Here is a 14,252-nt window from a genome sequence, read left to right as displayed (position 1 = left end):
TGATTTTAATGTGTCATGCTGCTGCACGACACATGAGGTCTACGTATAAGAAACTGAGTGGCATTTCCTCATCAGAGAGAGACACGGCCATTTTCCACACACATATTCCAACATGATTAGATGCATCCCCTTTATATCACTGACTTAAAAGACCTATTGTGTATATTACAACTTGAGAGATCTGAGGAATATCAGAAGGCAAGAGGGAAAACCTTTAGGAAGGACTACAGAGGATGATACAGCTCATACATTTTCCTCTGCTCAGGATTCAAAGGAATATTCCTCCACATCCTCAGATAGAAATGGAATTCAGCAAACAATCCAACAAGAAGAAAAGGCCATGGAAATAAGAATGAGTTTATTCTCAATGGTCATTAAAGTGAAAACAATGCCAGTGTCCATCATGAATACAGAGTCATGCGATTTGGATTGGACATCATATTCCAACAAGAACAATACAGTAGAGGCAAAAGTTGAAAACTCTGTTAACCATAAAGATTTGGTTTTCATTCAAGATCACTTTAAACTTTAAAGATGAAAGATCTTAACTTGTGCGATGTTCTCTGTTGTTAGTGTGTTTTAATTCAGTGTGTTATGAGGCTTAGGGTAAGTCCGTCTGTATGGTCAACTGAGTTTATTTTGACACATGTATGAAGTGTTTTGTTGATTTAAGTGAGTTCATTCATTCATTTTCCACCACTTTATTCTCCACATGTAGGTTGTGGGCGGAGGTGAAGCCAATCCCAGCTGACATGGGGTGAAAGGTCGCCAGACTTACAGCGACAAACAACCATTCACTGTCACATTCAAAGCTACGGGTTTGTACTATCAGAGGAAGCCAGAGCACCCAGAGAAAACCAGTGACCTTCTTGCATTTGACTGACTTTTACATTACAATTTATTTCCAATTAAGTCAACCACCTTCACCAGTACACCGGGAAGAGATAAGCTCAGGCTGTGTTAAGGTCTGAATAACACAATTCTATCTCATCTAAAGTGGTCATCCTGCACATAAAATGAACGATTGAATTTCTTAAACAAGTTGGTTCACCCACTTGTTAATCCTTTTTACTAGCACTGCTCCATCGTGGACTAGACTCTGCATGTTCCTTTCTCCATAAGAGCACCACACATGGGTGGCAGAAAGTATGGCTACCATCACATTGACAGAACACATGCTAAATTTACAAAGTAGCATGTTAGCTTAGCATGCATAGTATACATCTTACAAGACTGCATGTCGATGCCCTTTTCGTCAGCTAAATCATGTAAAATATTTAACATAAAGAAGAAATTTTGAATTTAAAGTTATCAAACTATCAAACTACAATGTATCGCAACCATAATACAAACTGGAGCCAACCAAATCATGACAATAGTGTTTATTCAAGCCCTACACAGACTGAATGAGGAGGTTTGAAACAGCAGTTAAAATACTGACTGACACAACTTAATTTAAAATGAACAGGTGTCTTTTTTTTATGATATCATGAAATGTTGAGTTGTGTTTAAAAAAACAAACATTTAAACTTAAAATATCTAAACTCCTCTTTCATGTATGTGACAGTTGTGTTTTACAGACTTGGTTCAGGAGTCCAAGAGACGGGAATACATACATGAATACCAATTTCGGGAATGACATGCACACACACCTCTCATATATACACAGTATTTATGTGATCCCAGAATGTATCCCAAGGGGACACCTCATCCCCACAGGTGTCACTTCAGACGCAGCATCAGCCAATGCACTGGCCCATTCCTTCACCTGTGGGACTTTCAGTGTCTTCCAGTGTCTTGAAATAACTCAACAAGCTGAAGAAACCTCTTCTATATATATGTTGGAATACAAGTTGTATCCTACAGTAAACAGAGGTGTGGACGTATGGGGATTGTTCTTCTCACAGTGTGTGCTTTTGTAAAGGTCTTGTGGTTTTATTTTGAGCCATGTATTAAGTGTTTGAGTGAGTTTTGTAAAGTGAGAGCAAGAGCAATGCACAACAACAACAACAACAATGTAAATACAGACGGGAGACGAGCAGCCAGGTACATTGTGATGATGTCCACCCTTAAAAGATCACCACGGGCGCATGAATGAAAAAGAGCCGACCTGCCCACCCCGACACGATCACGCCCCCACGCGCACACGTATATACCGTGCAGCCTGCGCTGCAAGTGGCTCATTAAATCAAACACATGCATCCAAACCACAGAGTCTGTTCAAAAAAAAAGAAGAAAAAAACAAACAACAACAACAACAACAACAACACAGGATTACAGACATATACTTACATGAGCTGGGTCGGAAACTGCGATGCCAAAGAGCCGCTGAGCTGCCAGAGCAGGAGCAGGAAGAGCCAGACTCGCTGTCTGCAGGTACCCATTGTAAGATAAATCATAAAAAAGAAAAAAGGGATAAAAGAAAAGGAAAAGGGGAGGAAATTCCCCGACGAACGTCAACACCAAAATGTGATCCACTCCCCTCTGGTGCCGGTGAATGGGAGAGAGGCAGTGTGCAGCAGAGAAGGCAGCAGCGTGAGTGACAGAGAGTCTGCTCCCTCACAGATTAACAAACCCTGACACCTCTAATCTGATCAGCCGGTCAATCCACGGCTCTAACAGGTACTGGAGCTGGAGATCCCTCCCTCTCCTCCCTCACTCTCTCTCCCTCTCTCTCTTTCTCTCTCACTCACACACACACTTTCCTCTCTCTTTCTCACCCCCCTCCCTCTCTCTTAGTCACACACACATGCACACATGCGCGCACACACACACACACGCGCCACACAATGTTGTCTCTCCCCTCTTTTCCAATCCAGAGGCACAAAATAAATCACATATGTTCCTTACATCTTATGTGGTACTAATTACTGCCATTATTGACATACTGCAATTTATACTTTTACTGCTGTGGGTTGAATATTGAATATATATATTGAATATACATCTATATACACACACATGGCTGAGCAATTTATTACCATTGTATGTGTATCACAACAGCACGAGGTAGACCGATTAATAGATGGTTATATTTATAGTCATTGTTACATATATATACATACATATATATGTATATGTTAATGTATATGTATATATATACAGTATGTACATATATATGTATAATGTATATATATTTGTACATGGTGTGAAAAAACTAGAACAGCCTCAGTACCCCTCTCAAAAAAGTCTTGACCAGATGTGAAGAAAAACAAGGGTCTGCAGTGGAGATGCATTCAAAGACAGACAGCTGAAAGTAGGTAGATGCAGTGGCTCTGAGCTTTCTGTGTCAGTGCATATTGTTTAACCTTGTATGTGTTTGGATCAGAGTCCTGCACGGGTTTTTTAAAACCCTGCTCTCGTCCATACCTGTGAAGCTCCATGACAGAACAGACCTGTTAACCACTGTTGTTTTTTACTCGCACATTTACAATACACATTTCAATTATCCACAGCCGACAATAAAACACACTAAAATAAAAATGCAAATAAAACGCAATAAAATACACTCCATGTGCACGGAAAAAGAATGCCTCTCACACAATTACTGTACTGCTCCACTTTATTCTATATTCATTGCACATAGCAATGCAATGGAGCCATGCAGTGAGTGGCAAGCTGTCTTTTTTCCATCCATCCATTTTCTACAGCTTTATCTTCCACAGGAGGGTCGTGGGGGGTGCTGTGCCAATCTCCGCTGACATAGGGCGATAGGCGGGGTACACCCTGGACAGATTGCAGGGACACACATGGAGACAAACAACCCTCCGCATGAATTACTCATTATTTTATATTTGTATTTATTCATTTACTTTCACAATGCACTGTTTTGTGGTTGCTCCCCAAAGGCTTCTCTATTCTGTAAAGAATTGCAGTACCAAAATGAACTGGGAAAAACTTCATAAACTTAATAATCTAACATTTTATCATGACAATTATGGATATCAACTCATTTGAAACTTAATTGCCCTACTTGAACAAGTGGTTGTCTAGTCTTGATGAGCCCTCAAAGCTGCTTCAAATGTGGTGTGCACTGTTGCATATACAACCTGTATTCCCTTCTGTGGAGTTGTACATGATTCCATATGTTTAGGTTAAACTTGAACGATGTCTCTGGCTCCACATACAAAAACACAATAGTAATAACAATAATAACTATTTTAAAAGAAAGAGTGAAAACTGGATAGCTTGGAGTTTAATTACAGGCAATTCAGTGCTAACAATAATTAACTGTTAATATTTATTGTTGATGCCTCCCTGAAGAAAACAAATAGATAGATGAGACACTTGTCACTTAGCTGCATCTGTGGTTTTTCTGTGATTGCTTTTACCTCCTATATAAAGAAACATCTGACTCACATGGTATATATATATATATATAAAAAGAACAGTTACCACAGTTACAAGCACACAAAAAAGAAAGCCCTCTGACCTTGCAACTGCCTCCAACCTTGAGCGATGGGATAATTTAATGGCTTTGATAGCACAATCTTTGCCAATCACTATCAGTCATCTGAGCAGCATGAGTGACAGCGAGCAGAGAAGCCGTTTTCTGTGGGAGTTATGGCCAGAGTGACAGATGTACATATTGATTTCACACACATAGCCTATAGTGTAAATGAGCAAAGTACAGTAAAAAAAAAGCCCAATAAAATGCAGCATCATTAATCATAGAAGTGTTTTACGAGACTGAATTGGTGGCTGTGTGTGTGTGTGTGTGTTTTTTTCTCCCCTCCTGTCCTATAATGCAAGTAAACACAACATGCAATCAAACGCTATACATTTTTCTTTTGGATATCCCTCAGGAATATCAATGAAGAAAAAAAGAAATTGAGGATCATACTTTGCTAATTGCTCATTTCACAGTGGTTTAAGTCAAGAACAAGGAGCTGAGTGTGTGGTGTGTCCTTTATTTTTCTTTTCATATTTCATATTCTCTGATTTTGTGTCTTTGCTTTGTGAATTTCCTATTCCATGTACATATTCTGTCTACAGTGTATGTAATATTATTCAGATTTATTATTAAGTTTATAGTTCTGCCTACTCCTTTTCAAACATGAGACGAGATGTAAATGTATGTCTATCTATCTATCTATCTATCTATCTATCTATCTATCTATCTATCTATCTATCTATCTATCTATCTCATGCCTTTGCTTCTGTGCTGTTCTTTTTACAGCTATTTATTCCATGGAATGCATTTATGCAATGAAAACTCAAACGCACACATGTATGTTGACTAAAGTGATAATGATATGAATTGTATGGAATGTATGGAGAGAAAAAAAAACAAAAAAAAAACATTGAATATACAGTAAAAGCTATCATACCACTGAAGGACACATATGTTTTAATTTAAAAGAGAGTCAACACTGTGTGTGTGTGTGATATTCAGGTCTGGAGGGAAGGTAGGGCAGCACAAGCAGGATGCGCGGGGATTTGGTTATCAATCGTTGCCTGGCAACCACACACCATCCATCGCACCCCCCCTTCTCTCTTTGTCTCTCCCATCTCCATCCCCCCCACCACACCCCTCCTCTTTCTCCTCTCACTGCACTGCATTGAGGAACTCTTAACCCCCCCCCAACATTACACATCACCTCGTCGTCCACACTCGCTCTCAAACACCTTCCTCACACTCATTATACCCAGCGTGACTTTGGATGCACCTGCTGATGAAATTGGGGGGGGGGGGTAAAAGTGAATTTTGTGGGAACTGGAGAGGTAGCAGTGTGTAGAGGAACATAACAGTAAAGACATCCCCACTATGTGGTTCTTTTTTATCATTATTATACAGGAACACCTCGTATCCAGAAGCGTAAGAGGTGTCAGAATGCAGACTGCACTGCATGCTACACCTCTCCCTGTATCATACGGTCAACACGCAAACAAGAGGTACAACTGATGGTATCCACATGACAGTTTCTCTTTCTCTGAGGCCTGTTGTTCCTCACAAAAGCATCAGACATGCGTCCATTTGAAATCAGGCTCTGTCAAGTAATGCTATGAGACCTGACTGAGGGAGCGTTTGTGTGTGTGTAGCAGCAGAGCAGGGGCGGGGCTGGTGGGGACAAGAAGCTTTTCTTTTGTCAGATTGTTGAATGAGTGGGTTTTTTGAGCAGCAGGGTTAACTTCTGAAACTTTTCACGGGGCGCTTTCTTGTGTTTTCAGTCCAACTGCATTTGCTTCACCAGCACCATGTTGCTGCTGCTGCCTATGTCTGTCTCGTGAATCACTTCCTGTGTGCAGTGTGCACATCCTACAAGGACACGGAAGTCAGACGCTGTGAGAAATGAGACAGTCCAGCACACACAACTCACCAAATCACCTTCTTCTCCTAATAAATTGTGTCAGACTGTGCTAAACACTGCCCTCCACAGGTCAAAGTCCTGAATCACAGCTGCTGCCTAATCAGTCAAAACATCTGAAGAATAGAATATAATATGATATAAAATAAATATATTTCACATGTATTATACAGTACATTACTCCCCGCCACATCATCACTTCACCACAGACAGACAGAGACTGACAGACATTAACAGACATTCCGACCCCCACCACATCATCTTTCAGCCCAAAGTCTCTCCTCTCTTGACTGGACTGTACTTCTTTGTCCCTGTTTTTTTTTTTTTTAAATATCTGCACTGGCAGCACCACACTGTTCACCCCGCACTACTGACGTGGTTGCACTTTCCTGTGCTCATGTGCCCTGATGGGAAATTAGGTTTAACCATTTTGACAAAATCCGGCTGCCAAATCCACACCTGGAGGACACAGCCTTGACTATTGAGACACAACAAGTCCAGAGAGAGTTGTGTGGCCCTAAAAAGACTTTGTGTGAACCCATTAGACCATGAACTAAATGTTACCGACGTCACATTACATTTGTATTTGAATGTTTATCACCACTGCTTTAATGAATCCAAAATTAGTTATCACATCAAAATCCAATACTTGAAGATAGAACCAGTTGAGAATCTTGTTTGATGAAACACACTGCCCTCTGGAGGTGATGCAGGAGAACTGGTTTACCCTAATAGACTTTATTTTTGCACCTACAACTATTGTAAGGTTTTCAACAAATACAATAAAGTTTGTCCATGTACGCGTTCACATCTGGAGACAAATAGATAAGAAAAATCCTCATATTCCTGTGTGTTAGAATCTAAAACTCCATATTTAACAATGACAGTAAAAGGACAACAGCTGTTATTTACCCGAATGTAGTGTTTCTTTTTAGTGCAGTGTTTTTTGATCACATAAAAATTCATCCAGTGATAAAAACAATAACATTACACTCTGAAAATACTTTGCTTCGTCTGCTCAATTCCACTAAGTATCATTTGTTGTTGTATTTTATTTGTTTATTTGGTTAAATTCAGTTTTATAATAATCTATCTTTATATATAAAGGAAAGATTATTTCAAAACTGAAAATTTAAATGTGCAATGTATACAGCCCTTGTACGTATTTAATTCTTTTTTTTCTTATCTACTTCAACATCTTATTTTATATTTTATTTAAGTATGTTTCACTGTTTAAGAGTAGTAAATTGCATGAAACCACGCTGCAGTAACACAATCATTTGCGAGTTTTGGGATCAATAAAGTATCTATCGATCTATTTATCTTGTCTATATATTGCTTACTTATTTGTGGTTTATAAATTCCATAATTGACTTTGCTTTATCCATGTGTTGACAGGATTATAGTTAATTAACCAGAATAAATATTTCCTATGGGGAGTCAAACAGTTCTTAAAGTTTGTACCTTTTTCAAAACACCGTGAGTTACACAACAATGGTCTTCTCCTTCACAGTCAGGCATCAGTCATTTGGTTGAACCAACGCTGCCTCTCAGTGGCCGTCTTTATATTGCAGCTATATGGAGCAGCAAAAAGCTAAAAAATAGGGGTAGTGTTTTTGAAAAACTGTGCTTCCCAACCTCAGTTTCCCCTGAGTTGAGAAATATCTTCATTATTTTCTTTGTTACGTGCCCACTAGTGACACTTGGTCCTGTTAGCGCAACTGTTAGCAAAGATGGCGGACACTGGGAATGAGGTCCCGTCCCCCTACGAGTGGGTCTAAAAAGTGCAGAATTAGCTCAGACCAAGTGTGTACTGTTAAAAAAGATCTGAAGGGACCATTGGCCCCCGGGAATCTTCAAATTATCAAATCTGTCCCTCGTTAAAAAAGTTTGGACACCCCTGGAGTAAAGGGACGAACAACACAACTTAACGCAAGTTCTCCTTAAATGACCCAGTTAAGGAAAAAATGTGGGAGGTGAACAACATTTGACATACGTAAACAACACTTACCAAGAATGATATATGGTCTCCAGGATGTAGAGATGATGTCATCATTCAATGTAAAGACCACAGTGACGGTCTGAGTGAGTTTCACACTGCAGAGAAAACCACTGCACAAACAAACGAGGCCACAAACAACTGGAGTTAGACTGATTGTCACTCAGGGCTTTGCATTTTGACAGTCAGTAGATTTGAAAGCTTTGATTTATAATGATACTATAGGGAAGCCAATGTTCCCCAGTTGTGCTCAGAACTTTATATGTGAATAAAAAAGGAAACATTCTGAATACAGATTTAATTTGAGACATATAAATTCTACTTTCACTCACAGAATGTTAACTGGATGCAGTGAAGTCAGTTCATGGAAGCTGATCAACTGTAATCAAAAAATATGTGACTGGCAAACATCAGCTAGTTTTCACCAACACTTGAAAAAGAGAAGAAAAGAGAGCACATCACTCCTCAGCTTAGCTTCTCTGCACTGGCTTTCCATTTCTTTCTGAATTGATATTTAAGTCGTTTTATGCACATGTGAAGCTCTCTTTAATATATCATCCTCCTACATTATGGATGTTTTCATATTCTAATCAGTGAGACGGGCAAGAGGAGAAACTGCTTTAAGCAACCATGTTCCAAAAACTGTGGAATGAACTGCCCTGGCTGTGATGGTGTGTGTGCAACTTTAAGAGGCATACAATTGTATGAGTGTGGCACAGGTGCAAATTAAAAGTATTTATCTTGCCAAAGAGCAAAGTACAAACTCAGGAAAACAAGTACTTGCTGATCAGCCATGAGTGCACCACTGTGTAGGTTCAAACACTCTAGTCACAAGCAAATGAACCACTGAGGTCTTTATGCAGCTGGTAATTGTAGGTGATCAAACACAGGTGTGCAAAATCAGCCAGAGCCAAGACACGTGAGTTAAAACAAGGCCCATGACACGTGAGACGCTGCGTAATCACTGTTTATTCAACAGATTTACACTCTATTTTATTATATATTTAATATGTTAATATCTTGACCTGTTATTATCAATCTTATTATTAACTATTTTGTATATTAATATCATTTTTTTTTTCCCCCAAATATAAAACAATGTGGAATGGAATGAAATCTGGACGGAACTATGACTTATGTACCAATTTTATTTTCAAATAAAATTTTTAATGACAAAAAATTGCCTTGATAAAAAACTTTAAACTGCATTTGATATTATTATTATTATTATTATTGTTGTTGTTGTTGTTGTTGTTATTATTATTACAACATAAGTTTACATTCAGTAAATATTAGATTGGGATCTAAATGTCTGTATATCAATATATAACTGCATTATTATACTCAGGATAAATCAACAAAGCAGCTCCATGGTCTTTATCTTTATGTTGTAGTTAACATTTTTTCATTATTACATTATTTTCTTACTAAACCATTATACTATCCCTGTAAGATGTACTTGAGTGCATTGAAAAGTGAACAAAATAAAATGCATGATCATTATTATAGCTAGAATTAAAGTGTGCTTGCCTTTGACAATGGTAAGATATGTTGGTATTAGTTTATATGGTAACTTATTATAATACATATTTTCCCACTGTATTTAGACACAGCATGCGTTACTTTGGCGCCATCTGCTGGCAATATGAAGTATGTATTGTTGCTATGACAATTCAAAATGTCTGCTCTTTAATGGATAACAAAAGGAAACAAAACCAGGCTGAAGTCGGCAAGTGTAATATAGCTCTTCTTAATATTTATTCTTTAGACTCAGGGGGGAAACAGCTGATTTTTTTTTTTTTTTTTTTTTTACAGCACAATTTGCATAATATCTCAACACATCCTGTGTACAACCACAAAACCATAACATTAGATTCTTTGTTTTTACACTGAAGTGAGCGTTTTGTCTTTACAGTCAGCGTTACAGATAAATCTATACATATTCTCTCTTTTTAAACGTAATCTGTAGGCAAAATATACAGACAAACCATCAACGAAACATGCAACATCCAAAACAGAAAGTCTCAGATAACTATTGAAGTTGAACAGATTCCCTCCCCCCCCCATTTGTGTCATTTCGGCCATTGAACAGGAACGCGATTGCACGGACAATCATCGGTTGACACGTCACACGTTTGTCATCACACAGTCAACTCCTCGTACACAACTACAGACACGCAGCATCGCTGTACAATGAAGTCTTTTTTTCTTTGTTTGTTTCTCGACACTCACATGCTCAAACTTCGGACAATATAAACATTCAAATCTCTGTAGAAAATAAACACTTTATGTACACATTAAGTCACATTCACACCCCTTTAGGACGACAACAAAATGGATGGTTTCACAATTACAGGCAACAGTTGATCCGAACAAACAAGTAGCTCAAGGAAAGTCGAATGAATGAGACACAAGGGGCTAAACAGCCATGACCGAGCACTAAGGGAATGTCTTTTTTTAAATTCTTTAAATTTTCAGCAATTTTTTTGAACTGTACTTTGGACAATGACTGTTTCATTGACTATCAACATAGAATAACGATTCTGATTTCTCCCCAAATTGTGTTTTTTTTCTTTTTTCTTCCTTTTGCCACACACACAGATACAAAATGTACGCCACAACATTTTTTTCCGTCACCACATACACCATGATTCAACTCATTTCAGTGCAGAAACACTACACACATTGTTGCATGTCAATGACAGTCAAGGTGAAACAGGAAACAATGGTAAATAATGTCATAATAAAGTGCACAAGCTCCGTGTAGACGTCAACAGCCGTCGACATCGGGATATATTAAAATTAGTAAAAAAAAATAATAATAATTTATTTAATGTCATATTTTCTTTCAGTGATTCAAAAGATATTTTCTATAAGACAATTAATCTACAAATGCATTCAAACACATATGTTGCATAGAAGTACTTCAAAGGAACTAATGAAATTCGTAATTAAGTTTAAAAAAAAAGTTGGCACAGCAAAATAATTATCTGAAAATCACCTCTTTTTCTTTATATCCTTTATTTTTCATATATCTTCTTTTTTTTCCTGTTTCCTTTGCTGTGAGATTCAAGTGACATCCTGGTCCAAGTGTAGTTTTTGTTTCCTTTTGTGATATTTTATTCTAAAAAAAAGATTGCATAAGCCCCGGTTAATGCCTAAATACACTGACAGAGGATCACTTGATCATGCTTTTTTTTTTTTTTTATTCCCCAATTCTGTAGATATGGTGGCAAAACATGACAGCATGGATACACGGGTCACCTGCTCACACAGAAGTGGCGTCATGTTTTCTCTTCTGACCTAAATGTTAGTGAACCCCGGTGGGCCTGAGTGACTGAGTGAGTGAGTGAGTGAGTGCGTTGGTCACAGGCAGTGAAAGAGGCTGGTTCACTGTGTTCTGACGGGAGTCACTGACACAAAACAGCGAGACACACAGACGAACCTTGACATTTGACTGATAGGAATAGATTTTCTTCATTTTCGTTTTGAGCTGACGTCAAACCCGAGGCGGCTGTATGTACACACACACACACACGCGAATGTTGACAGTTGTGTGTCAACGTAATGTGATTTTTGACACAATGTGTGAATTACACGTCCATTCCAATAGTGTCATACATTATACACAGCCAGCTTGTCCATGCGGTCCCCTTAAGGGTTCTATCCGGGCTGACAATATGGGTCTTAAGTGGGTTTGTCCACATGGGCTTCTCCTTGGTACTGAAACCATATGGGACCTGCATAATTTGCCCACTTAGTACCCACCCAGGCAGAAAGGGTACTAAATGGGCAAACACAGGTGGGGCCTGAATATAACCCTGATGAGCCACATGGACATGCTGGCTGGGATACATGAAGGGCTACTGGGGCTGTCACTTTTCTTACCATCATTTCAGATATTGATACAAACTTTGGGGGCAAAAAAGTTCATTCAAGTTTTGAAATATACAGCCCAGGCGGAAGTCTGAAGTCATTACTATGTGCTCCAACAGAGGGTGCTGTGAGCTTTTTGCAGTCTGGCTGTAGATCCACTTTGAATGCCCTCTTGGCCCATCAGAAAAAAGACAAACAAAAGCAATGTTTTGTCATTTTACTATGAAAATGAAAGGACGCAAACTGAACCGTGACGCGGCGCAGGGGGCATCTCAGATAGGCAAGTGGTCAACCTAATGACTAAAAGTAAGTCATTAGGTTGACTTCCTTTTTTTTTATTAATAAAAAAAATAAGTCAATTATTTATTAATAATTTTGTATTAATAAATAAAGTTGTGTTAATAGCAGGTCACGTTATATTGTTTCAAACCTCATTTTCACAAAAAGTGACAGCCCGACAGACGACACTCAAAATATCTCAACACTCTGGGCAACTACAACACCTTTGAAGTGAAATCCTGTTCCACGTGACACAGATGTGATGACTTACATCTAACATTGAACACAGAACACGTGCTTCTGGCACGAGAAGCCGTTGGCGTTCCTGCGTTTTTTTTAAACTGCCCGACATGAAAGCGTACCAGTGAAACAGTGTCACGTCACTGGATGTTGACATTGATCTTTATTGGATCAGAATAGCTCCACATTCAGGTAACCACGTGAAAGACTGCCTACACCGCGGCCTAAAGGAGCCTTCTGGATTGTCAGTGCGCCACCCACAGCCTCAGTATGATACAGATCATATGTGTATATATCTTCTCTTCTATTATAAGCTTGTGTTAAGATAATCATATATTGTATTTAGATAGATTCTGAATCTGATATCTCTGTATTCTACATAAGTATCACACTGTACAATGTGACTTCTCCGATATGTTCTGTGCGATATGTTACATCTGAAGTGCTGTACATAACAAAATTAACCTCTCACTCACTCCTATATATTCCTTTTTTTTTTCTTTTTTACATGTATATTAATATCATACAAGCATCGTGTATCCTCCTCACCGTGGAATGCAATGACATCCACAAGCATCATGATGACTCATGTATCACAAAAACACAATGCAGTCGATGGCTCGTGATCAAAGTGAAATTCTTTCTTCATTTTTTTTTTTTTTTTTTAATACAATCTCTGTTCAGCTCATGGATAGCGACTTAAACCAGTGACAGAAACACATCGCGGCATTTCTGCGTGTTTGCATCCAACGAGCAAAGTCTACAACCCGCAAAGACTCGTGGGACGTGAGCGGAGGAGGTGGACGTGTGCTGGCAGTGTTGCACTGATAACATTTGAATGGTAATTACCTCCTCTACGTCCTTAACTTATCAACTGAGGAAATAAATCAAAACAAACGGTTGTTTTTTTTGTTGTTGTTTGTCTCATCCATTTTTCTTTTTTTATATATATATCAAACTGGTATCTCTGCATTGGTACAGTCTGGTTTCACCTTCCTCTGATCGGCCTCTCCATCTCGGTGTGGCGTTCACGGGTTGGTCAGAGTGGAGCTGACGAACAGCTTGTGCCAGCTCACCACTCTCTTTCTCATGTCCACCTTGTCCAGCCAGATGTAGGCTTCACCGATCAGGGTCTTCTTCATGAACTTCCCCCCATTAGACACCAGGAAAAGCTAGAAAAACATGGAGATGAAATGTTTATTATTGCTCATTTTGCTTGTGTTTTGCCAAGATTTCACTTTCAAACATCATCTGATCATTACTGCACATAAGGGGAGGATATAAGAATTTTCTGTCACACTAAAATGATAAGGATTCATGATTTTATTGCAGTTATGTGTGGGACTTTCTGGTATCTGTATCTGTAAATTGTGTGTATTGTTACAAAAACACACAACCAAGGATTCATGTTTTTGGTGAACATACTAAAAATAAAAAACAAGGAAAAAGTAAGCTCTTCCTTATGGCACTTCAAATTCAAAGACTCGGACTGTATGTTGGCATGGTAGACAGCATTTTGGAGTAAATCATGTGAAATGTTCTAAAACAAT

At 38.6% G+C, this 14,252-nt stretch overlaps 2 protein-coding genes across 5 annotated transcripts in view; both read right to left on the bottom strand.

Moving 5' to 3' along the window:
* Positions 1-2,628, bottom strand: part of LOC131470240 (voltage-dependent calcium channel subunit alpha-2/delta-1) — a 97,179-nt gene extending 94,551 nt beyond the window's left edge. For all 4 annotated transcript variants that reach the window (XM_058645938.1, XM_058645941.1, XM_058645937.1 and 1 more), the window contains exon 1: positions 2,293-2,628. In XM_058645938.1, coding sequence (XP_058501921.1) covers positions 2,293-2,399 — 107 coding nt within the window. In that variant the 5' untranslated portion in view covers positions 2,400-2,628. The remainder of the gene's footprint in view (positions 1-2,292) is intronic.
* Positions 2,629-11,468: 8,840 nt separating this feature from the next.
* Positions 11,469-14,252, bottom strand: part of pclob (piccolo presynaptic cytomatrix protein b) — an 82,599-nt gene continuing 79,815 nt past the window's right edge. The window contains exon 38 of the mRNA XM_058645444.1: positions 11,469-13,874. Within this exon, the coding sequence (XP_058501427.1) occupies positions 13,731-13,874 (144 nt within the window). The 3' untranslated portion in view covers positions 11,469-13,730. The remainder of the gene's footprint in view (positions 13,875-14,252) is intronic.

This window comes from Solea solea, chromosome 12 (genome assembly GCF_958295425.1).
Source record: "Solea solea chromosome 12, fSolSol10.1, whole genome shotgun sequence".
Taxonomy (NCBI): domain Eukaryota; kingdom Metazoa; phylum Chordata; class Actinopteri; order Pleuronectiformes; family Soleidae; genus Solea; species Solea solea.
The sequence above is the reverse complement of the archived record's forward strand: the minus strand, read 5'-3'. Positions and strand labels throughout refer to the sequence as shown.